Genomic DNA, 26,093 nt, shown 5'->3' with positions numbered 1-26,093 from the left:
CATGGCAACCAATCAGCTTCTTTCTTTAATTTGTTCAGTTAAGATTTGAAAATGAGAGAAGCTGGATTGGTTGCCATGCACAGCTGCTCCAGTTTTGACAAATTCCCTTAATTCTATTGTATGAAAAGTGTTAATTGCCAAATAAATATATGGTCTCACCCCAACCAAGAACTCCAAGCCCATCGATCATTGTGGTATGAGAGTCAGTTCCAACAAGACTGTCAGGGTAGTACAAGTCATCCTCGTGGAAGACCACTCTGGCCAGATACTCTAGATTGACCTGGTGAATGATACCAGAGCCAGGAGGGATGATCCTCATATTCTGGAAGGCCTGGGAACCCCACTGCAATTTGAAATATTGGGAATTAAACAAGGTTCACAACTCAAATAAAAATATATATGCCGTTTTAAAATAAGGAGCGGTTTAAAAAAAATGGTATATAAGAACATTTTTCATATAGCCCTTGGACAAGAACTGCCCCTCGTATGCAATCAGCAACCCTCTTTTGTGCCCAATACCACCCACCACACACATGAAAAGAGAGAACAACTTACATAATAAAGAGGAAAAGCTTGACCTGCATTATGGTAAACTGATGATTTTACCAAATGCACCTATAACATATCATGGGCATGGGAACCAAGGGTGGCTTCATACCTATTCATGCGTCTTTTACAATAACACGTTCTTTAATTTTCAATGCCACCTCAACTTGCATACCTGGAGTTAACAAGCTACCCTGCCTCTCAGTGCACTGCAACACATTCAATAAGTGATATGTGGATGTGTTGCTTTGTGGTGAACTTCAAAAATAACAGATACAGGTTTTTGGCCCACGGGCATATGTTCAAGAACCACTAAAAAGAAATGGGCAATGCACACACAAGTGTTATTGGGCCCCTTTTACATATTTTTTTAAATAATTTTACTTTCTGAAGTTAAAAAGGGACTCGCTTACACAACCAGTCTAGGTAAACATACCGCTTAGAGGGGTTTTATTTTTCTTTGAGCATACACAGGTTACAAACGCAGCTAATGCTTAGTCCTAACAGCTATTCAGTTTAAAGCATAAGCCACAGCACAGCCACATCTACTTGCATGTACTTCTATTCTTGCCTTTTATGATACATGGGCTGGCACTTTAGCCACAAAGACCTTTCCTAAGCGAATTCTATCAAATTCACTGTATCTGAACCATTCAAGCTAAAAAGAGTAGCGTGAACACTGTTCCCCCAACGGTATTACCGTCTTATCTTTCATTGCTAAAGAGTTGGAGCAGATGGCATCTATAATACTTTATTTTCTATTCGTTGAGCAACTCACCTTCAAAAACTCAAATCGCTCTCGGTTCCTTTCAAATTCCAATTCCTGATTCTTTTGCAAACTGTCGTCCCTGAAAAACAGGGGATAAGAAGAAGGAGGTGGGCAGACAAAGATTTTTTTTTTATTTCCTTGTAGGCAAATGCTTGGTGAATCTACTGCTAGAGAAGATTAATTGTTTGATAAATAATGGGATCCCGTATTAAAAAACAAACAAAAAAAGTTTTGCAAAGTGAAACCTGAGCTGTGAAAAAGAAGGAAGATAGGATTGCTTAATAAGGCAGAGACAAGTTTTCAATGTGAGGTAGCCCTTACTAACAAAACTCAATTGTTCTTCATTGCAGATATGTCAGGTCTATGAAAGAGGATTTATTCTGCTATGGGCAAGTGCTCTTTGCCATTGCTCTTTGGCTGAACACATAAAGGCCCTGGGGGTCCAAGGCTTTGTTAATGCCTCTGTATCGCTAAAGAAGAAATTATTTAAATGGCTCATGTACACTTCTACCCTTACTGAATATTAAATACATGCATTTTTAAATGCTATTCTTTGAGTTTCCCCTGCAATCCTAATTGGTGCAGTCATAATGCAGTCTGAACAAGATACACCTTTTATATAGGGTGAGGAAAAGTTAGAACCTCTATCAGATTTGTATTCCTGTCTGTGACCACAAATGTCGATATTGAAGCTTGTTTTTTTGTTACAAGGATGAATGAATGTGAGTAGTGGACAAATATGCCAAACTGTCACAGCTGTCAAAAAGGTGATTACCCCTTATTTCCCATTGCATTGTCAGAAGTGGAGATGGTTTGTTACTGCTATCTTTTTTGTGTTGCTCTAACCCTTTGCTACCCTATGCAAAACTAGAAAACAATTACTGCTGGGGCTCCCTGTTAAACTAAAAGAAAACTGTAAGAGTTCAGCATCAAAGAGTTTTGCAAAAGCTAGAACAACCACATGGCATGCAGCCTTAAAACCAAAAGGTGGATCCAACAAGAATAGATGACCGCTTAAAAAGGAGATGGCAGGAAAAGAGCTGGGTGATGTTTTCCTGCATCAATTCCTTACTTTTATTACGTGCATTCCTGACTTTAGAAAGAAAGAAAGAAAAAAAAAACAAAAACAAATTGATTCATGCAAAAAATATCATGCAAAAAGGGAAAAGGAGATCATTTTGGAACAGTCTCACCTCCTGCTGAAATCAACTTGAATAGAGTGATCGATCACCAGATCTGCAGGACAAATAGGGTTGATTTTCTTGGGGTCACCTCCCAATCGCTTTACTGCATCCCGCATGGCTGCAAAATCCACCACTGCAGGCACACCACTAAAAGAGACATCTATAATTGGTTATTACAGGAACTCATATGCAGCTGTAATACGCAATCACGTTTAGTATAGGGAACAAAGAGTAAAAAGGTCTTGACAAACAGACAATATAGGGAAGCTTTATATTAGAGGAAGGTTTTTATTGTACATGAAAAATGGACATCTCCAGATCGCCACTCCCACCGTTTAGCAGAGTGTCTTGGGACTCTAAAAACGGAAGGCACTGTGGTATGGCAATAGTGACCAGCCTCCAGGTTGCCAACTCCCAATCATGCCTTGACACAATTTTCTATTGTTAGTGAGGCCACCCATCATGTCTTCTTAACTGGTGGTCCTGCCACTCTCTCTGCAGGCACACTAATTCCTACGGAGAGTTGACAATGCTGCTAAGTCAATGCTGAAATTTCCGCAGCTTTGTTATTCTCTATAGCCCTGGTGACCAACCTGCAGCTATCTGGACCTCATGATCCACCAGGCAGTAATCAGGGTTTTCCTTGCCCAGTTGCTTACTTATGGACAGTAAAGGAATCTATTTATTAAAGTGGATTCTACTACTTCACATTTTCTTTTTTTTTTTGTGCTGTCAGTCTTTATTTTTTTGTGCTAGTTTTTTTCACTGAGATTTTATAGTGGATCTCGCTGAAACAAATATTAAAAAGGAGAACTATGGGGTTAAGGCTTTTCACCATAGTTCTCCCTAGGGTAACGGGAGGACACAAACTAGCATCCTCCCGTCACCCTAGGCTGAGTATACCGCGAGCTGTAGCTGCTGCTCGCGGTATAATGAGACGCCGCAGCTGAAGCGGATCCTGACAATTGTGCCGGGATCCGCCCAGCTGCGTGACTGACAGCTGGCTCTGCCTATCTAGAGGCAAAGCCAGCTGTACCCGCCCCCTCCCCAGTCTGTTCCGCCAGTCAGCGCTGGTGGATCTGAGCAGGGAGGGGGGAATCCAGCCCCTCCCCTGTCACGGCAGAGAGCCGTGACAGGATCGAGAGGTGAGCGAACGCCGGAATGTGTTCGCTCACCTCCCGATGTACTGAGCTGACCTGTGACAGTCTCATTGTCACAGGTCGGCTAGAACTATGAGGTGAGTGAAAAGCACTCACCTCATAGTTCTCCTTTAAATATGGTGACAGTAAATTTTAAAAAAGGGGGTTATAAGGAGCACTGACTGTTTTGGCAGTAATGTCTATCACTCTCTAGCAACCCCTTTCTCGAACATGTCTCCTACAGCAAATCACTAGTCTTCAACCACGCCTGTAGCATGTCTGCAGTCTTTGACAATCTCATATAGCATGTCCGCAGTCTCTTCCCATTTACTGTAGTAGGTCCTGTCTCTGCCCATTTCCCATAGCAATACATACGCTGAACATTATATGCTGCCCTTTAGGGATGTCCCTTCCCTTCAGGTGCTGGTGCCTCCAGAAAGTGAGGAGAAATCTCCCCAGTGAGGACCCAGACAGGTGTTCTAACTCTTCCACACTCTACTGAAAATGTTAATACGACTGTCTATGTCCCCCTCAGATATTTCTCATCACTGCCCTGTGGCACCAGTGATCAGAACAGGAAATCTGTTTACTAGTGCGTTGATATAAAAATGGCTGAGATGAGTAACTGGCGTTAAAAAACAAAACATTCTTCTGTAATAAAGCAGTGGAGGAACATACCAAAAGACTGTGAAGATTGACTCCATTTGATAAAAACATTGCTAGCAGTAGCAATATTCTATCATGATAGCTCCATTCAAGATGGCAGCAAAGGAGTGAGAGAAAAGAAGTCCCATACGTTGCTGAGGAAAGCACTTCTTTATCATATTCAAGTTTTTTTAGTCTGGAAAAAAATCAACAGCACTGGAATCTGAAGCAAATAGTCTTTACATTGTCAACCTTGGATATGCATACTGCTTAGTGAAGAATAACATAATGGTAGTATTTACGTGAAGTCCTGCAGGATGACGCGTGCTGGGCGAAATGGCACTTCCACATTCTCATGCTGGGCGACTTTCCAATTCAGGATGTTATCCACATCTTTCTTTTTTACAAGAAATTCATCACAGTTCCTGATGGCCGACTCCAAGAGCACACGAATGGAGAAGGGTAGACGTCCTGGGAAGGTATTCGTATACAGATTACGGTTGAAACATTTAATATGAAAAAGTGTGTAATAGCTTCATCATGTGTACTTGGATCTATTGATTTCCTGCACATGCAGCTGACTACTAGTCAGCAGCTGACTACTAGTCATAAGCGAAGGTGTCTGTTAAAGTAGACTTGTGTCTAAAGGTGCCCATACACCTTACAATTATCTGCAGATTTTCTGTGGTCAGATGGAAAAAGTGCAACAGATTGGCCCCTTTTACTCCAGCCACACAGTTAAGTGTAGATGGAGGAATCTGTTGCACCTTTTCCATCTGACCACAGAAAATCTGCAGATAATTGTAAGGTCTATGGCCAGCTTAAGTCTAAAAGAGAAGTACTCATTAGGGCAGCTTTATTGCAATGACTTCCCAATACATTTTAACCACTTGCTGACCAGGTGTTTACACCCCCTTCCTGCCCAGGCCATTTTTCAGTATGCAGCACTGCAGTACTTTGACTGACGTTTATTCCGTCATGCAACGCTGTACTGAAATTCATTTTATACCATTTTATGGGGACAGATAGAGCTTTCTTATGGTTGTATTTAATCACCACTGGAGGTTTTTATTTTTTACTATATTTCAGGAAAATTACTGAATTTTTTTTTTTACATTATGTAAGGAAACAATTATTATTACCAAATTGTTTTGGTAAAATATAAAATATGGGGTCATGTCGGGTAAATAGACACCAAACATGTCATGATTAAAAATTGCGCGCACCCGCGAAATCGCAAAAAACTACCATACTCAAAATTGACCATAGGTGACGCTTTAAAAGCTTTTACCGCTCATCAGTTTAGTGTTATCAATGATTCATGGCCCTAGAATTATTGCTCTCACTGCAACGTTCGCGGCAATATGTAACATGTGCGCAGTAATGGGCACAATCGTCGTTTTCGCAGGCATGCGCACCTGACGCATGTGTGTATGTATGGGTGGGGACTTTAAAAAATGTTTGTTTGTTTTTTTATTCTTTTTTTATGTGTAACTTTTACATTTTTTTCACTTAACTTTATTGCCATCACATAGGGGGGGCTAAGAAAACCCCTTATGTGATAGCAAAAGAAGTGACAGGTCCTCTTTATGAATACATCAGGGGTCTCTAAGACTGGGGGGCACGGAGGGAGGGGGGGGGGGGACACACGGGCCGGCAGCTTATACAAGCGATCCGACGGCTGCCCGTTTTTAAATTGACGTTTCCCGCTCACTGCACGGCGCGCCTGAGTGGGCGGGGCTAACAGGCCGTATATACACGGCCTATTACATCCAGGAAGGTCCCGGCCAGCCGTTTATGTACAACGGCCGGCCGGGAAGCAGTTAAATATACAACTGTTACAGGAAAAGAGCTAAACACGCAGTTGACCATCTGCCTAAAGATTTGTAATCTGTTCAGCTAGATTTGTGATCAGCAGTGCATTGATTTCTGTGCTCATGCTGCTCTCTTGCCTTGTCTGTATGCTCCCTGCATACACCAAAGCCTAAATGGCTCTTAGCATTGATGCTCCCTCAGCCAGTCAGTAGCCTGTTTTTTCAGAAGGTGAATATTAAAGGGATATTGAATTCAAAAGATTTTTTTTTTTCAAATGTAAACATAAGATCAGCAAAACACATAACTGTAAAAGTTCAGCTTTTAATGCATTAAATTGGTCACCAACCTGCCCCCATCCAATGATAGGACAGTGAAGAGGAGTAATCAAGTCATCACTCTCTGACTGTTCACTTTGTTGATTGACAAGTAATTGGCACCTTTTGCAGTATAAGAAATTACATTCTACGTCACTGCCTACTCAACGATCTCTAGGTGTTGGAGGCTGATGGATACCCAATCTCTATCCTCCATGAATGACAATGTATATGGAGAGTCTGACTGCAGATGATAAAGAAAACAACTTTCTCTCATATATGGACTTGCTGGTCTTTGTTCCAAACCTTGGATGAATTTACCAACATGCTGTCTTAGGGCTCAATCACACCACATCCAGATCATCTCCAGACCAGACCAGATTGTTTCTGGACACAAAATGCATCCTAATGTATCCCTATGCTGTTTCTGGGCTCTGTTCACACCAGCGCAGTCCGTTCCAAACCAGAAAAATACTGCTGGTCTCATTTTGTCTGGTCTGGAATGCACTGGCATTGTGGCAGGTTCACACCATTTTCCGGATCAGATCTGGTCCTGGAAAATGATGTGAACCTGCCCTTAGGCTTAGAATTTACCAACATGTTTACTTAGGCTTGTAACCTGTCCTATCCTTTCCCCGTACCTCCAACCCCTTTCTTCTATTGTCTGTTTCTTCACCTTGTTTTAATCGATTAATTTTGATTCATTATAACGCACATACAGATCCAACTACATTGGCCTATACACATACAGCACAGCAATAAAGTAATAAAATTAACTAGGATCCCACTAATCCGACACGTTATTAATCTCACGTGCCCCACTCAATATGGCTGCCGCTTGAGTGGGGCAACTCAGAATAATAACGTGCTGGATTAGTGTGATCCTAGTTCATTTTATTACTTCATTGCTGTGCTGTATGTGTATAGGTCAATGCCTTGGCTGGCGCTTGTGCAGAAAGTTTCAACAAATGTTTAAAAAAAATCGATCAAAACATTTTTAATCGATCAAAAAGATCAACGATTAATCGAGAAATTAATCGGTAATTTGCACAGCCCTAATAAAAAGATACTTAAAATATATCTTAAAAAAATGTAATCTCTAAAATATTTCATACCATGTCTTTCATCGTCATTTTCTTCACTTGAGAGATACTCACCATATCTTTCATCGTTTAACTTGTGGAGATTGAAAAACTTCTTGTCTGGTTCAGCAGGATCAAGTGGCTCTACTAGCTGCTGGAAAGGGTTACTCATAATTCTCGCTTCAAATACACCTGAAGAAAAATAAATGGAAATCAGAATTTAGACTACAGTCCATAACAATGAACAATGGATGATTCATAATGTAAATGAGACTGTTAGGGTTAAGACTTAGTAAAGATTAGACATGGTACTCCAAGCAGACCAAAAGCTACAAGCTTTCTGTAAAAATAATTTTTTCTAAGCTCCTTTTGTACCTATATCTTACGGTGCCTTGCTTTTGGAACACCACTGGTATATCACTGAGCATTAGCTTAGCACAAAAGTTTCTGTAGTGACTGAATGGAAAACAAGGACAAAGTTCACAGCAAAAGCTTTCTATTCTTCAAAAGAAGTTTGAACTCTGTGTGCAATGGGAAGAGAAAAAAAAAAACCTGGGAGAAAAGAAAATTTACAAAACAGGTCATATGACACATTTCCAATGAATTAATTTTCAGGAATGCTTAGAATTTTAAAAGGACCCGGCAATAAATGCAGTTCACATGCTACAATTAGCAGAGACACAGTTTGGTCTTAAAAGACATACTGAGGGGGATTTATCAAAACTGGAGCAGATGCCCAGAACAACCAAGCAGGTTCGATCTTTCATTTTCAAATCCTAACTGAACAAACTAAAGAGAGATGCTGATTGGTTGACATGCACAACTGCTCCAGTTTTGATAAATTCCCCCCTCCATACAACATACAGGATTCTGATAAAAAACTGTCAGATAAAGAAGAAAGTATACAAAGAAATAAAGAGAAACCTGTAGAACTAGAATCTAGTATAGATGATCAATGGCAATTTATGTCATATGCGTTACCGTATTTTGCGGTCCATAAGACGCACCGGACCATAGGACGCAGGGAGGTCCGGCGCGCCTTATGGAGCACTCGACAGACTGTAGCTTCTGACACAGCTTCTATGACAGAAGCTGTGACAGAAGCTGCAGTTAGTGACCGCTGAGACAGGTGGCGCTGTGATTACAGCGCCACGGTCAGGGTGATCACACAGAGCAGACGAAGAAAGTCCATTCTTCGTCTGCTCTATGGTGATCTCCATTGTCGCCGCTGCTCGGTTTTAATACGATTCGGTTTTAATCTCATTAGATCACTTGTATTAAACAAGCAGTGGCTCCTACTGCTGAATACGATCGCCGCCGCCTCTGCTTGGCTTTAATACGAGTGATCTCATTAGATCACTTGTATTAAACAAGCAGTGGCTCCTGCTGCTGAATACGATTGCCGCCGCCGCTGCTCGGCTTTAATACGAGTGATCTCATTAGATCACTCGTATTAAACGAGCAGTGGCTCCTACTACTCGCCGTGCGCCCGAAACTGCATGTCTCGGGCGTCGGGATTCGCTCCATAAGACGCAGGCACATTTTCCCCCTCCTTTTGGGGGGAAAAAAGTGCGTCTTATGGAGCGAAAAATACGGTAACTGAGCCAAACATGTAATTATGTAAAGTAGAATTAAAGTGGACCCCCTCTCTCGTTAACCCCCTCTGACTAAAAATCACAGCAGCACACACAGCTCTGCATGCTAATATGAACTTTTTTCCCCCCACTTTCCTGGTCCACTATGGCACAAATTATGTAACTGTTCCCAAGCGTTGCAGTCTGGGAAGGTTACATCAGCAGTGCATGGCTGGGAAATCTCATGAGATCTCAGGGAAAGGCATTTTCCTCCCCTGAGATGATGTTCATGGTCACATGTCCTAGAAATCCAGGACGTAAAGGGAGATCTAGTAACCTGCCCTTAGTTAAAATGGCCACTGACAGAAGACTGGGGAAGGAGAGAAATAAACTTTGCAAAAAATAAAAATGACAATTGTCTAGAAGTATGTGTTTGTAGATTATCATTACAAAACATTTCTAAAAAGGTGCGTTTGTTGTCATTTTGAAGATATGGGTGAAGGTCCGCTTTAACACTGTCAGTTTTTTTTTTTAGTCTGTATCCCATTAGGAAGATTTCCCCTCACATTCTGTCCCAAAAGATACAGCAAGGGTTCATGCACAGGGGTATAATTAAATAAATCGTATATACACTGGATCTTTCTACCAGAAAGAACAAGCATGAAAAACATTAAGAAGCGTATGCATGTAGATTAAGATCAGTGGCTAGTGGCACCCACCCATTATCTTGGGTTATACCTGGTCAGGAGAGCGATGGGATCTACTTGAATGACTTTTGGATCATGGGGCGGGCGCTTGCGCTGTCGAAACTTTCAGCCGGGAAAAAAGGAGACACACGCTATAAGTCAATGCAGGCAGCCAGCAGGACAGACACCGCAGTCAGGGCTCCTTAAAACTACTGGAAAGATGATGATAATCGGGTGTAAAAGGCATCATTTAAGGCAAGTCCTTAAAGCAGCAGGGGTGGGGAGGGGTGGATGGCAGTATGCAACAGAGTGGTTATGAGCGGATGTAAAAAAGGCAAAATTGCCCTGTCTGTGCTAAAGGTGGGCATTGTAGCCGCAACACATCTGGTGTGACTGCACCCTTAGGCCCGGTTCACACCTGGGCGTTTTGTAGCACGTTCCTACGCTCTGCGCTCAAACACCGAAGTCCCATTATTTCCTATGGGTATGGTTCACACCTGGGCGTATTACAGGCCGTATGAACGCACTACAAAACGCCCTACGCCCAAAGAAGTACAGGAGCTTCTTTGGGGTGTATTTATCGCATGTATCGATTGGGATACAGCCAGGTTGCCCTCGGAAACGCGCGTTTGTCGCGCATGGTTTTACCGCAGATCGCGGTAAAACGCGCGGCAGGGAATATTCAATACGCCTAGGTGTGAACCCAGCCTTATACAACTGCATTTTTAATAACTTCAGTTAGCCAATGAAAGGTTTGGATTTCAACTAAAAATGGTACTACATTATCCCATGGCTAACACAGTACAGAACTGTATAGTAAAGGGGCAGCAGCAACTGGTTGAAAGCTCAACTCCAGTTGCTTTGTGGCGCAGCATAATACTTCTAGATGTACATTAAAGCCCAAGACTACAAAAGAGTCTGGCCACAAACAGTTGAGATTTACGATTCCATTATTTGCTATGGTGATAAAAAGTCTGTGTGCACAGTTTTCAGTACCGTCAAGCTGTCACATTTCACCTAGTAAGTCAGAAGACCTCCCTCCTCTACTGCGTATACACAGTCAGCACTTTCTGAAAAGCTTCCTGGTGAAAACAACATACGAGTGCCAGGCAGATGTGTAATAACGTTTCTGGAAAAAACACAAATGACAAAAGCAGCGCCTGGCCAGTGACTCAGCAGAACACTAGTACTGTCCTCCTCCGTTCCTTCTTCTACATACAGCAAGAAACTCGGACCAGAAAAGGACTTGTAATATTAAAGGGTGAGGTCTGCGCTCTGATAAAAAAAACAGCCAAAATCAATACAGAATTCTGCATATGAAACCAAAATTCTTCTGCTATGTAAAAAAATAAATATTATTTTCAAAGCCCATATACTGTAGGTACTTGTGCATCTAATAGATCTGCTTCAGCACACCTTTAATCCAAGGCTCTCAAAGGCCAATTCCATTACTACCTCATCACCAATGCATCATAAAACATTATGGAAAACAAAAAAATAGGGATGCACAGATACTTTGAGTACCAGCTCCACCACTGTCCTGAAATCATTAGTCTGTATCGTTTAAAAAAACTGTCACATGACAACAAAAATGTATCAGTACTCATAATTATAAGTACTCGCAAAACTGGTATCGGTGCCTCCCCTTTATTTATATTTATTAAAACAAAATCATGACATTAAAACAGAGATGTACAAATCCCAGGAGCTCCGTGTGCTCCTTACACATGACAGCTGCCTCCTAACTTTTGAATTTTTCTCTAGTCTAGGAGCTCAAAAGTATCTGTACATGTACTCGTACCGAGTACAGTACTTGGTCTCTGTGCAACCCTAATAAAAAAAAAAAAAATGGAATTTGCACAGTCATATACAGGGCTTGAAAAATTTTAGGGTGGCTCACCAGTCAGTCAAAAATGTCACCAGCCAGCATGACCGGACTATAGCCTTGCAACTTATGTTAACATTTGTTGGGGCCAGATAGAGCTTTCTTTTGGGCGTATATAAAATCACCACAGGGTTTTTATTTTTTTGCTATATAATGAAAAAAGTACAGTAAATTTTAAAAAAAACGTTTCCCTATGTTATGTTATAAAACATATCTTCTTACCCATATTTTTGGTAAAACATAAAGGACCGGGTCACGTTGGGTAAATAGACACCAAACGTGTCAAACCTTAGAATTGCGTGCGCCCGCAAAAAACGACACTGAAAACTGGCGCTTAAAACGCTTTTACCGCTCATCAGTAATTAATGGCCCTAAAACTATTGCTTACACTCCGGCGTTCACGGTTATATGTAACATGTGCGGCAGAATAGGCGCAATCGTTGTTTTCGCATGTAGGCGCACCAGACGCATATCTGCATGTGTATGTGGGGGGCAGAGGACTTTAAAAAAAATGTTTTTTTTGTTCATTACTTTATTTTTTTTATGATTCTTTAATTTTGGTATTACTTTTTTTTTTTTTACACAACTTTATTGCTATCACATGGGGGGAGGGGGGGGGGGAGCTGATGAAGCAGAGATCTGCTTCATCAGCTTCCGTAGCTGGAAAGTGACACTGAATGCAGGAAGTGATGTAATATATTCTGCATTCCAGGACTGAGAGTAGATCAAAAGGGAGATCGTGTACTGACCTCTCTTTGATCTCCTGTCACAGAGCCGTGCCGGTCCCGGCCGCCTCGGGCACAGCGGGTCTCGGCAACAGCAGTGACAGCTGCTGTTAATACAAGCGTTCGGCCGTCTCGAGGGAAGCCCGTTTGTCGGGCTCCGCCGTCCTGGTCATATGTATATGGTATGTTCTAGGGATATGACGATACTAGTATCAATATCTGTGCCGATACCGAGTATTTGGGTGAGTACTCATACTTGCCCAAATGCTCCAATGCCTAGCCCGATACTTCCTGTATCAGGAAGCCGGGCAGCGTGTCATTACACGCTGCCAGGTTTCCCGATTGGCCGGGAAGCGGCTCCATGCTCTCTCGTCACTTGTGATGAGAGAGCATGGAACCGACTTCCCGGCCAATCCTGATTGGCCAGCTTCCCGACCAATTAGAAAGCCGGGCGCCGTGTAATGATGCAGCGCCCGACATTCTGATTGCCCGGGGCTGGCTTCATGCTCCCTCGTCATCTCATGACGAGGGAGCATGGAGCCGGCCTCCCAGCCAATTAGAAAGCAGGGCGCTGCGTCATTACACGGCGCCCGGCTTTCATGGTTGGCCAGCATGACGGCTCCGGCTGGGTACCAGAGGGAGGCCGCTCCTGGCTGAAGAGGCCCCGGGGGTGACAGGCTGGACATACTGAGGTGAGAGGGGAAAGACTTTCTTGTGAATCGGGAAGCGAGTCTTTACACGCTGCCCGGCTAATCAGGAAGCCAGGTGGTGAGTCATTACAGGCCACCTGGCTTCCCGAATGGGACTTCCGGCACTCGGTAATTGGTATCGGCAAGTAATTATCGGTACTCTTACTCGGTAACAAATTACTGGTATCGGTGCATCCCTAGTATGTTCTATGTAATGGATAACTATGCCTCTTCTAGCCTGGTCCCATCATCACAAACACTGATCTGAGAAGTTCCGGGAGCAGCACAGAAGTGACTCAGGGACGGTTCACATCATAAGCAGTGCCCTAAATGCACGATAAATTTGTCTCACTGTATCAAAACTGGAGCAGCTGTGCATGGCAACCAATCAGCTTCTCTTTCATTTTCAAATCTTAACTGAACAAACTAAAGAGACACTGATTGGTTGCCCTAGGCAACTGCTCCAGATTTTGTCTGCTCCAGTTTTGATAAATTCCCCATACGTTTAGCGTATGCGATCATACAGCGCACCTAGCGTTGATTTTACATTCATTTGAATGGCACCCAAATGCACCTTCAAGCCGACCAACACCCTCCCCCCCCCCACCACCTTGGCACAATCAGTTGCAGCAAGTGCATTTTCCACCCTGCAGCTACACGTCACAAAGGGACTGCACTTTTATGCAACAAAATTCATGAGTTTTGCTGTATGAGGGATGGACAAGTGTAATAGGTGCTTTGGCTTTGAAAGTGTGTACATAAGCCTGCCCATTAGGAACACAAAAATATTCTGCTTATATAGGCAGAATCTTATTGATCATGTGCATTTCCTTAATGTGTATAATAAGCACTATAGGAGCATGGCAGGGATACCAAATAGACAGCTCTTATAAATATGATCCAAAGTATGGTTACATTTGGTAAAGAATGGGACATCTAGGTTCACCCCAATTGATGTAGTCCAATATTGGTTTGTGTATGCCAGAACAAATACCAAAATACGTCAGGCAGTGTTCATCCAACTAACAATGTTGGTCTAATAAGAGGCAAAACTTGTATTTTCCCTTTTCACCTTTTTTAATCATCATGTAACAATGCAAAAGATCTTGGGATAGAGCAGAAAGAGTTAATGAAGTAGAAAATGCTTTTGAGCATTGTGTGCAACTAGAAACAACAGAGCACATAAAGGACACGTGCAGTGAGAGCAATAATGGGGCTGCCATTGCTGACATCTTTCTGAAAATGCTCAGCGACTAGTTGTCCATGGCACCAATCATTAGCTAAACCCTTAAGCCCGTACACACATGCACTCAGTGGAATCAAACTCCTAACATGCATGCGTGTTCTTAGCCAGTTGCTCAGAAAATTGAAGCCTTTGGACCATGGCACCATGACATTTTCATTGTATAAACTGGAGCATTTATATGCAAGAAACACAATTCACAGGACAGGAAAAGAGAAAAAGAAATAACACATATATTTGTGCTATTAGTTACTGCACCTAGCCCAACCATAGTTACCTTATTACAAGCCATTTACACATTTTTGCACAGCTGCTTTTACAGTGTCAGCAAATATCGGATTTTCAAATCAAATTAAATAAGCGTCTTGCTAAAAACACAGAAGAATGCAAATAAAAGATGATGTGTCCCCAAAAGTGTGTAAAAGGTAAAGAAAATACAAACTTCACAGTTCTTCCATAAACTATTTCAGCTTTTCTCAACCAGGGTGCTGTTTGGCTTCCTTAGGGGCTCTGCTGGAAAAAGGTAGGACTGTCATGTGAACTTTATATATATCTACGGTATATATATCTATATCTATATATCTATATATATATCTATAGATATAGATATAGAGAGAGAGGAGAGAGAGGGTATATCTGTAAAGGGCAAGTCAAGGCAACTGGACTTGCTGTATTTTTCTTGAAGACGTTTCACTGGTCGTCAGGTTGGATGACCAGTGAAGCGTCTTCAAGAAAAAAATACAGCAAGTCCAGTTGCCTTGACTTACCCTTTACAGATACAAAACCAATGACATACTACTCTGCTGCAGGCAACAATTTGCCGTTGACAAAATGACAAAGGGGCCCATTTATAATTGACACCTGCTAGCCACTCTCTACTGTGAAATGTAAATCTACAAGCAAGCCCATATTATATGGATCACTCATAAAAGCCAGGCCTTCATGTGGCACCTGTGGTATCCAATGAAGAGAGCCAGTCATATGACTGGGCTCTACTTCCATTTTTTTCTACACTACCATTTCTTTTTAATGCATTTTTACACCCCCAAAAGGCAAGGGGAGCACAATGCACAGAAATGAACAAAATCTTTCATTTTAATACATGAAATGCTATATTTAAAAAACTTTAACTGCTATCATTTGGAGTACAGAACTTCCCCAGAAATGTCACTTCCTGCTTCTGTGATTGGCTAACTGATTTTCCCAGAAATCAGTACCATATTGCAACACAGGAAGACACCATCTATAATGAACCCAGACCCTCCTATTCTTTAATCAGTTTGGAAAGGACATGGTGCAACAAACTGCTATTTCTTCAGAACAGAAACCAGTAAGAAACTGCAGCACAGAAATCCCTGCAATGTGCACAGATCCCCTAGATAGGATTGATTTTTTTTTCTCAACAAAAGTGGAATTACTCTTTAAAACCACCAACTGTAAGGGCATAGCCGGGAGCTCACGTGCTACTACGCATTCATGGGTCCCAGTCTTCCGGGTTGCTGGAAAACGGAATGTGGCACACAGGAAGTGACACAGTGGCACACAGGAAATGACTCACGGCCCTCTAATAGATGTTCCTATTTAAACCAGCTGGCCCAATGGGTCAGCGCTGAACGGTCTTTCAGCTTGTGTTCCTGCTGATCTGTTACCTTATTGCTGACTGCGACTGATTGCTGCCTGCCCCTGACCTCTGCTTGTTATCTGGACTCTGCCTGCTCCTTCTGCACCGTGCTGACCGTCTGGCTTGACCCCTGGCTTGTTTGACCTCGCTGCAGTTTCTGCTGCAAACCTCGCTGACATCACAGCTGTGCACCAGCTCTGCTCATTCTTCCAGGGATCCAGTTACCAAATGTCTACCAGGCACCGTGTCTGAACACTTTGGCACCCGTGCTTCCCTCTGTCTACTCGCTCCCTGTTTCCACATCCAGGGGTGTGAGACTAGAGCCGCAAGGGAGGCCTCCTCAGATAATCGGTCCTCTACCAGGTACATGATACCACAGATGGCATTGCCTCCTTAATCAGTGCAGAGGAAACATAAAATAAGGTGGTTCCATTTTGGTGACTGTTGCTGATAAAGTGTTGCCAGTGGCAGAATCACCAATGTCACATGGCCCTACGATAATGTTTACATCACAGAATACACAGTTCAAGTAAACCTGCCATTGCAAAAATACACTAGCTGCCATTGGTGACTTTTACATTGGGATGGAATTAATTGACCACAGCTTATGCCGTCAGTAACTCAGCAAAGGAAGCCCTAGGAGAAGTCTGAGAGTCAGAGGACTGAAAAATAAGGCACGCAATGGCAAGTCCAATATTTCTGCCAAAACAGGTATACTTCATTTTATTATAGAGAAAAGGGAACACGTTTCTAAAAAGGACAGAAGCAATAACGAGCATTTCCTACATTTGCTCAAGTTTGTTTTTGTGTCTCGTTTGGGTCAGTTGCTTGCCGTTAATTACTGACCCATGTACAGGAAAACATAAAAAAAATTAGCATAATCACCAAACAGAAATTAAGTAAATCAGCTAAGGTGACTAAAACAGAACAAAAGGTTTTGTTTTTTTTCCCAGAATTCTGTAATCAACTGGAAAACCAAAGGAGATTACATTTTTTTTTTATATGTTAGACAGTTAGAGAGACGTTCATGTTCCCCTCTGCAGCCATCCCTTCCCTGCCAAATTGGGTGATGTGAGCAAATAAATTCAAGCTCCTGACATATATAAAATTATGATGTATCATTTGTTAGCCAGTGGTCTAAAACAAACATACACAGGGAGATTTATCAAAACTGGAGGAGACAAAATATGGAACAGTTGTGCATGGCAACCAATCAGCTTCTCTCTTTCATTTTCAAATCTTAACTGAACAGACTGAAGAGAGAAGCCGATTGGTTGCCCTGGGCAACTGTTCCAGATTTTGTCTGCTCCAGTTTTGATAAATCCCCCCCATAGTATATAGCTACTCTTACACTTGGTAATAGAAAAAAAAGCAATTCACTTTCTTTTCAGACACCCTGAGCACCAGAACATCTGCAAAGTAAAATATTTTGATGTTGCATTTTGATGTTGCGTATGAAAAGATACCATCTGCAATCACATTATGAGAACAATAAAATAAAAAGTAAAATATAAAAAAGCCTGTAGTGTATAATCAAGAACAATTATGTACACAAAAGCAAATGAAGAGTGATAATGAACTCATTAACGCTTAATTAGAGGCTTTTAAAAGGTTTATGAGAACATCAGTTGTATAGACAAGGTGTGCTCCTAGGCACACACTGAGCACCACACCACACTAAACCTTTACGGAGGACAGCTTACAGAATAAGAAAAGCACAGCAAGCTGACTAGAGACATGGCATGAAGATCTTCACTTGACTGGGCTAACTCTGGCCCCCTCAGGCAACTGTTTAACGCCTATGGCAGGTGCCCTGCGACTGAGCACCAGTAGGGAATAGTATTGGAAGGGCAATTGACCACGATCGCGGCTAAAAAAGGTACTTGCCTTTTTTTTTTTTAGCGATTGCTGCGTGGATGTAACCCCATTGAAATCAATGGGGCCATGCGGCAATCGCTGTGTGCACCTGAACACGATCACGCGGCCTGGGATTGCTCAGATCTGAACTAGCCTCAAAATCTTTTTCACAGTTCTTTTCCATAAAATAATCCAGGACCAAAAACTGTCTGCCTGCACCTTCTCTCTTTATTCAATTGTTCAGACACCCAAATAAGCCGAGTGTAGCAAGTAGTAAGAGACAACCCAGAGACATGCTCTTGTGTGGTCAGACTCTACATGCACAATTGACCACTTCTGCAAGTGTATGGTCATTTGACTTTCACAACATTTTTAGTAGCATTCTACCTATTCCTGTGTACTCTAGAAAAAGCAATTCTCAGCCATTGTTACATGAAACCCTAAAGGTTCCTCCAGAGGTTGCTAGGGGTTATTTAAAGCTGTGGCTATTTGATGATGCCTGCATAGTTCTGGGTCCCACACCATTTCCCAGTTCCAATTGCCACTAATGATCTTTTTAGCTGGCCGTGAGGATGACATTCTAACCAACACTGCCGGGAAGGGGGGTCATTTTCCTACCAACCATCCATGTAAGGAGGAATTGGTTTTACCAGGGGTTCCTAGAGACCTAGAATAACCTATGCAAACAAAATTGGTACGCCATAATTTACTTGAACCGTACCATCTCCAACAAGGTTGAAAAGCACAGCAAGCTGACTAGAGGCATGGCATGATGATCTTCACTTGACTGGGCTCATTCTGGCCACCTCAGGCAACAGCAAAGCTGCACACTGCTTATTTATTATAGGCATTTAAAACATGGACAATTTGCGCAGCACTTTACATGCACATTCACATCAGTCCCTGTCCTTGAGGAGCTTACAATCTAAGGTCCCTACACACTCATACATACAGGTCGATTTAGGCCCCATTCACACTTGGCGATTCGCGATATCGCGCAAATGCTTGCATTGAAAAGCATTGAACCCCGGCAAAATCCGCTCCAAAAAGGGTCCTGCTGTAGCGACGCACGACCTGCGACAGCAGGACCCTTTGCCCCATTGCCAAGAATTGGAGAGCGATATCGCGTGGTAAATAGCCGCGATATCGCGGGAATTACCGTGCGATAAATCGCTCAGTGTGAACGGGGCCTTAGACCAGAGCCAATTAACCTTCCAGCAGGTCTTTTTGGAGTGTGGGAGAAAAGCAAAGTACCTGGAGGAAACTCGTGCAAACTCCTAGTGTCCAGACCGGGCTTCAAACTGGGGACTCCAGAAGTGGTTAGCAGAAGTGCTAACCACTAAGCCACTGTGTATTACCATGTAGAGAATCTGTCACGTGCAAAGCCTTTAAGACATTTTTAGGAAAAAAAAAAAAAATAGTAGTGATCAATGCATTGGGTAAAATTACATTGCATTATATACACATATAGTAGCCTTTAGAAAGCACGCCAACACTTCTAAGCAGAGGCATGAGATGTCAACGTCTACAAAGACAGGACTGAGTTAACTGCAGGAAAACAATACTGCCAATATAATGAAGATACATGGCCAGATCATGATTTTCTTACACAATCATGTTGACACGCTCAGCAGAAACAAGGGTAGAGGTGGTTTCATACTCACAAGAGAGCCAGTCTTGTCACTACATTCATGAGGACAGAGTCAGGGAGGTCAGGAGGTAGTGTAGCTGGGAAAAGTCAGCCTCTGTACTCTCTTTATCAGGGTAAAGACTGACAAGTCACACTGAAATGAACTCCACCCTCTCACCACTCTCACGCCTCTCCATACAGAGCACAGAAGACCAAACATGACTGGCTCTGTAACACAGAGAGGGAGGGGGGAGTCAACTGCTTATCCAAAGCATGTGGATCCTCAGCCATTCCCAGGTCTCCCACTAACACAAATGGATTTCTATGTATGCTTTATACACATCACCAAACCATATGTAAAAAGGTAGCCAAGATGAAATGTCAAAAAAAGTCTGTGCTTCATTTTCATTACATCTCAGTTCTTACAAATCCTTATGTGAAAGATATTAGTTCATTTAAAAGGAAAAGTGACATAAGGCAATCAGTTTAACGTAGGTTGTCGCATGCCTTCCACTGCACTAGGCGAGAGTTTACTCAGCCTCCCCTATAGCGCAACACGCAGCAGTTCTTGTGCTGAGTAGCCATTCAAAATATGCTGCCCGGTGCCGAGTGTCAGCTTGAGATGGGGTGGGCAGAGGGTATTGCCGTGAGGGAGCGCCATCCATACAAGCATTGCTTACAGCTCCTTCGCATGACCGGAGAGACGTCACATTCTGGCTCCCGGCACCTCTACAGGGAGTGCAAGGGAGTTGCACTACCACACAATTGCACCTACAGTTTATTCAGGTGTGGGAGGTGTGTTGCGTCGCCATTCATTTAAATGGCACCCCAAACACACCTCCTGTCTACAGTTAGATCGGAACAAGGGGTACCGCAATGCCGTGCGACGTGGGTCGCGGCCTAATGACCAAGGACAAATGTGGGTCCTGAGGTTACACAGATTGAGAACCACTGATGTAGTGCAGCAAATCTTTATACAGTGTATAGAACATGAGGACATTCCATCACTGGAGCAGAGGAGGCAAGAAGCTGAAGGGACTGTTCTAGCAGCCAGCAAGGATCACGTTTTGGGCGAGTATACATTTTGTTATTTTAGCTCCCTAGACAAAACAAGCACTTGACCTTTGGAGTGCGAGGGGTAGCCCTGGTGCAAGGGTTAAGATTGTATTAGCCCTGAGTTCTTTAAACAAGAGGCATAGCTCTAACAGCTATAGTGCATGGGAATTGATCTCATATTACACACAAGGTGAAACCTTATGCTCAACATAAAGTTACTAACCCTGAAGGTGATTAAACATCTTTATCCAAATATGTTCCTTTCTAATGGAGGGAGCCATGGAAATTGCGGTGGATAAAACCTTACAGTTCATTCATTCCAGCAACTCCCTCTGTAAGAAGTCTTTCCATATGTGATCCAATCAAAAACTGTTTTGAGCACAGAAATGCTAATGTGATCTAGTGCGACTCTCCTCAGCAGGAGACGAGTCACACTGACAGATATATAAAGCCTTGTGTTGACCATACACTATAAAATCAGAGGATACAATCTACTTTAGATCTACCAACAACTATGTAGTGCAGGAATCATTCCGATTTGATACTAAACGAATGGAACCATTTAGGTGTGTCCTTGTCTTACATGGTTTTGGTCTATCTAAAAAGGAAATTGCACAGGAATTCCACAATCCAAAATTGTATATGGCCCCCCTTATACAATTAACATTTGTTTCAGGTTTGATCAAAGAAAATTTGCCAACAACTGCACACTGTCAGCACTTAACTAAATAAATGATTACCATTGCAACCAATCCAGTAGGTGCTCACACCACAGATATGAGGGCTTGTCCACACCATGTCCGGATCATATCCAGACCAGAACAGTTTGTTTCCTGACCAAAAAAGCACCCCAATGTATTCCTATGCCATTTCTGGGCTCTGTTCACACCAGCACAGTTCGTTCCTGTCCAGACAAAAAAAAAAAATACTGCTCGTCTCATTTTCTCTGGTCTGGAATGCACTGGAACGCATCAAAAATGCATACAAATGCATGCAAACACACTGGACTGCACCTGAAAGCACATCTTAAGCTAAAACAAAAGACTGCAAAAACGCACTGCACCAGATCTGGTCCAGATATGGTGTGAACATAGCTGTAGAACTATGCTCCTGCCCTTCCAGCTACAGAGCCAATGCTTTACAGGTCAGACAATGTGACACAGATATTCTTGCACAAAAATGTACACCTATTGCAAAACTTGTTTAACAATGGAGGGATACTGGGCCTGTGGAAAATTAAGCTGGCCATACACCTAGGCTTCTCTCATTCAGCCCATCCACACCGCACTGATGGATGAAATATCACTTGCTGGCTATTGTGTTCTGACAGCCAACACCCATGGCTGCACTATACCGAAAGAAAGACTACATTTAATGGGTTGCAGTTCCCGTTTCAACAAATGTTTCTACCCGTATCCTTTTCTCTACCTTAGGTGGATTGAGCTGTGCGGGCTTAGCAAAGTGACTTCAATAACAGGAAGATCACATGTGGTCATTTGGCATCTACTGCCATCCTGAAACCCTCATGACAAAGCAAAGGTTTTCTTTTAGTGTGATTAATTCCAATTTGTCAAAAATATTACTTAACAAATGGCGTAATCTTTACCAGCCTGATCATAATGTCGGCAAAGATATTCAGAGTTTCACGACAATGCTAATTATGTTGACATTTGTTCAACACAACGCAGGCTGAGTGGTATCTACCTTTCAGGTTAAAGTCCAACGGTTAAGAGATACTGTCTCCCTTTGATGTTTTTCATCTCTGTAGTGCAAATTATGCTTAGCAATGAGAACCAGAGGAAATGCAGAAAACATACAAGTATTACCCTACAGCTCCTAAAAAAAAGGGATTCCTGTACAATTATCAGAATGCTGCTGAACCGTATTGGCCAGGATTGTTCTGACTACTGTGTTAGCAGCATCATTTCCTGCTCAAAGTGCCCAAACATCATAAAGCTCATCAGCAACGATTATTGAAGCAACCTACAGGTTACTGACATATGGTGATTTTCTCTAGCATTAGAATACATTACAGCATCACTAGCTAGTAGTTGAGCAGGGCTGTACAAATCCCAGTAGCCAATGCTCCTTAAAGAACTCTAGGCAGACATTTTATTAACCCTTGCAGTAGGGCTACCCCTGCACTGCAAGAGTTAACTGCTCCTGTTTGCCTAGGGTAAAAAAAAAATAAAAAAAAGTTATACTCACCTAAACTTTTGAGCTGGCTGGCTCTGAGCGCAACTAGTCCCTAGAAGGTCTCCTACTCTCCTCTGCAGCAGTCTAGGTATCCTCCAGTCATCACATCCAATACAGCGTATAGGACATGAGGGTCATTCCATATCTGCAGTGGAGGAGGATATAGGCTGGAGGGAGCACTGCTGTCTCCGAGGTTCGGGTGGGTATAACTTTTTTTGGGGGGGACCGTAGGGGAAAAAAAACGAGCAGTTAATAAACTGTCTGCCTGGAGTTCTTCTTTAAAAATTAAAGCTGGCCCTCAACATTTGAGGTTTTCCCTAGTTGTTGTCAATGGAGCTGGCACCTAAATAATCCTGCCGTCTCCTGGATTGCACACACTGGCTCCTAAAATCCATATTCATTTGCCCGCCCCTGTAGTAGAGAATAGCTAGTAATAAAGTGATTAAAGACTGCTATACATGATTCCATTAAAAATACACACTTGGCAGCCATCATATCAGCACATTGGGTACACTGCCCACACTTCTTAAAAGTTGAACTCCAGCTAAACAGAACATTTATAAGGGAGCCGCTTTACCAGCATTAAAAAAAAAAAGAAAGGAAGATTTGTATTCCTGTCCATCTGCTATTGAGATATATACAGCTCTACCAGATAGAGCCAGGATGGTGACCTCACTTTTCTCTGCTGTAGCTAAATAATGCAGCCTAGGTCACCTCTCTTCCCCCAGCATGTGAATGGACAGTGACCAGCTCTTATATTCGGTTATTTCTCCAGTTGTTTTTTTTATCCTTGGGAACTGCAACATGCATATCAACATTCACCCAAAGACTTTTACTTTTTACCTGCTATGTGCATTGATATGTGGAGCTGATAATTATAAAAAGAATGCAAAGCTCCTATTGTGAAAAAGTATTTCTTTAGTAGTCCTCCAAATGAGCCTCATGTTCCAGTTGATGAATAACAAAACTGTGCGGGTTTGGCCATAAAAGTGCTACCTGTCTGGGACTCCAGTTTGATTCTGACTTGGTGCAGGAAATCTGATTTATGTGTATACAGCAGCTTAAAGTCTATAGTAAGGTGACAGGGGCATTTTAGGCAACAATCCTAGAAATGACATATTACTTTTGGAGGAAAGTACACAATACTGTTTGTAGACCTTAATGTCACTGACCTGCCTTCTCTCTACTACTGTGTACTAACCAGTGCTTGAATCTAGGCGCTATTGTTGGCACATGGCGTTCTTCCACAGGAGCAGTGTATGTAGAAATACATTTGATTGTTACTTGATGATTTTACCTGTTGCCTGAAGTAGCTTTAAAAGAAAACTTCTTATTGCCTGCTACTGTTGCAAAATGTACACACGGCTTTATGCAGAGGAACCAACTTAATTTTTTTTCTTTACGCTCCACAGCGCACGCCGACACTGCGCTGGCTCCACAGTGCACGCCGACACCGTGATCTACCTACATGTATTAAAAGAACTCTAGGAATTTAAATACCCTTGCAGTGAGGCTACCCCCGCACTGCAAAAGTTAAGTGCTTGTTTTCTCTAGGGGCTGAAATAAAGCAGACCTAAGCCTAAGGCCCGTTCACACCACATGCAGTGCGTTCCGGCCCGATTCTGGCCAGAACGCACTGCATCGCATTGCGGCCGGCACACTTTTTTTTGTGGGGCTGGAGGGGCCGTGACGGGCCATTGAAGTGAATGGCACCGTAGCCACGCCCTCCGTCCGCAATGCGATCGGCCGCACATTATGCCTGCAGTCCGGTCCAGTGCGATCAAAATGCTGCAAGCACTATTTGGATCACACCGGACTAGACTGCAGGTATAACGTGCCTTGCGATCCCGTGCGGCCGGAGGGCGTGGCTGCGGTGCCATTCACTTCAATGGCCCGCCACGCCCCCTCCTGCCCCTCAAAAAAAGTGAGCCGGCCGCAATGCGATGCAGTGCGTTCTGGCCAGGACGCAGTGAATGAGCCCTCAGTCCCACAGCAGTCAGTGCTCACTTCTCTCCCCCCGGCTGTGGCATGTCCCTTTACATCCTCATGTCTAATGCAAATAAGTGGACCTGCATTAGATATGATGACTCAAAAGGTCCTTAGATTGCCAGAGCCCAGTGGAGAATAGAGGCTGCAGGGACCAGTTTAGCAGCCAGGTGGGACTAAGGATCAGATGATTATATCCACTTTGTTTGAGCCCTCTAGACAAAATGAGCACCTAACCCTTGCCGTGTAGGGTTATCCCCACTGCAAGGGTATGTTTTGTTAAATCCCCAGAGTATTTCTTTAAACAATAACGATAGGCCTTGCACAAAACCACACAGCAGCCCTGCAATGTGAAAACCTGAGCATTGTTACCCAGCATTGGCTTGTTTCCATGAGTGTGATGTGAACCATATCCTGTTTCCAACCAAATAATACATTCACAACTTAAATATCACACCACGTGATCACTAACCCTTTGTAAACCTGAACCTTTCTCTTGGACAGTTTGCATATTAGAGAAAACACAAATGTCCAACATTCCAAACAACAAATGTGACACCGTGCATCAGCAACACAGAGCATTATAATGACAGTGACACCCTGGAGCTGTCCAATCATACGGGTTCACGGTACAACTGTGAAAGCAGCAACACTGGACACACACCTGAGACACCTCCAGGCCTTATTACTCCCCTTTTCACTGATCAGAAAGAAGATTGGTCAATGAGATCTGTTAACACACACAAGCAAAGAACCAGCACTATAACGACTCTACATGTTATGTAGAAGAGCTCCCTGCATTGAAATAATAAACCCCCTCCTCACCTTACAGCACAGCGTCTCCTCTACAGTCTATGTGGAGAACAAGAAGACACCAGTGTCCCTGCCTGGCACCTGACCTGTGCCCTACCAGCAACAGGACCCAGCTGAAGGGGTTGAAGCCGGATCAGTGACACAGAGTGGAACGGCTGTCTTGCTCAACAGCTAATAAAGTTTTGTTTCTTCAAAACACACTTTTCCTCACTCGGCTGCTGAAGGCAAAGCCACGCCTGCTTCGCGCTGATTGGCGGGCTGGGTGATGGGGCGGAGTAAAGTGTTCACATATACTTGAGTTGAGTTTTTGGTGCTCACGCGATAACTACCTTAGCATGTGTTTGAATTGTTGCCTGTAAACTGGGCAAGCCCAGGGTTGTGTGAAGGGAAGGATAGATAACATCAAAAATAAGCATCAGCAAATGTGGGCTGATTTCCTGACAATAGTTCCTGCTGAGATCAAGGGCTGAGGAGTGGCTACATTATCCAACAGTGGGGACTTCAAGTAATTTATTAAACTCTCAAACCTTTTTTACAATAATGAATCCAGATCAAACACATATACATTGCCTAGCAAAGTATTTATTTTCATTTTTACCCTAACACATAGTCATTCTGTATCCAAACAGCTGACTCCA

At 42.9% G+C, this 26,093-nt stretch overlaps 1 protein-coding gene across 4 annotated transcripts in view; it reads right to left on the bottom strand.

Annotated features, from left to right (window-relative positions):
* ACO1 (aconitase 1) overlaps positions 1 to 25,563 on the bottom strand; it is a 48,659-nt gene extending 23,096 nt beyond the window's left edge. The window contains exons 1-6 of one of the 4 annotated variants that reach the window (XM_018554469.1): positions 25,468 to 25,563; positions 7,570 to 7,686; positions 4,586 to 4,754; positions 2,509 to 2,646; positions 1,325 to 1,394; positions 160 to 343 (exon numbers count right to left, since the gene is read on the bottom strand). In XM_018554469.1, the coding sequence (XP_018409971.1) occupies positions 160 to 343; positions 1,325 to 1,394; positions 2,509 to 2,646; positions 4,586 to 4,754; positions 7,570 to 7,666 (658 nt within the window). In that variant the 5' untranslated portion in view covers positions 7,667 to 7,686; positions 25,468 to 25,563. Of the gene's footprint in view, positions 1 to 159; positions 344 to 1,324; positions 1,395 to 2,508; positions 2,647 to 4,585; positions 4,755 to 7,569; positions 7,687 to 16,094; positions 16,120 to 19,438; positions 19,517 to 25,467 lie in introns of those variants that run through there. The other 3 variants (XM_018554471.1, XM_018554467.1, XM_018554470.1) reach the window with 3 other exon arrangements.
* Between the last annotated feature and the right edge of the window lie 530 nt (positions 25,564 to 26,093).

The sequence above is a fragment of the Nanorana parkeri genome, unplaced genomic scaffold (assembly GCF_000935625.1).
Source record: "Nanorana parkeri isolate BGI_ZX_2015 unplaced genomic scaffold, ASM93562v1 scaffold160, whole genome shotgun sequence".
NCBI classification, from domain to species: domain Eukaryota; kingdom Metazoa; phylum Chordata; class Amphibia; order Anura; family Dicroglossidae; genus Nanorana; species Nanorana parkeri.
Note: the sequence above shows the minus strand (reverse complement) of the source record. Positions and strands in the feature narration are given on the sequence as shown.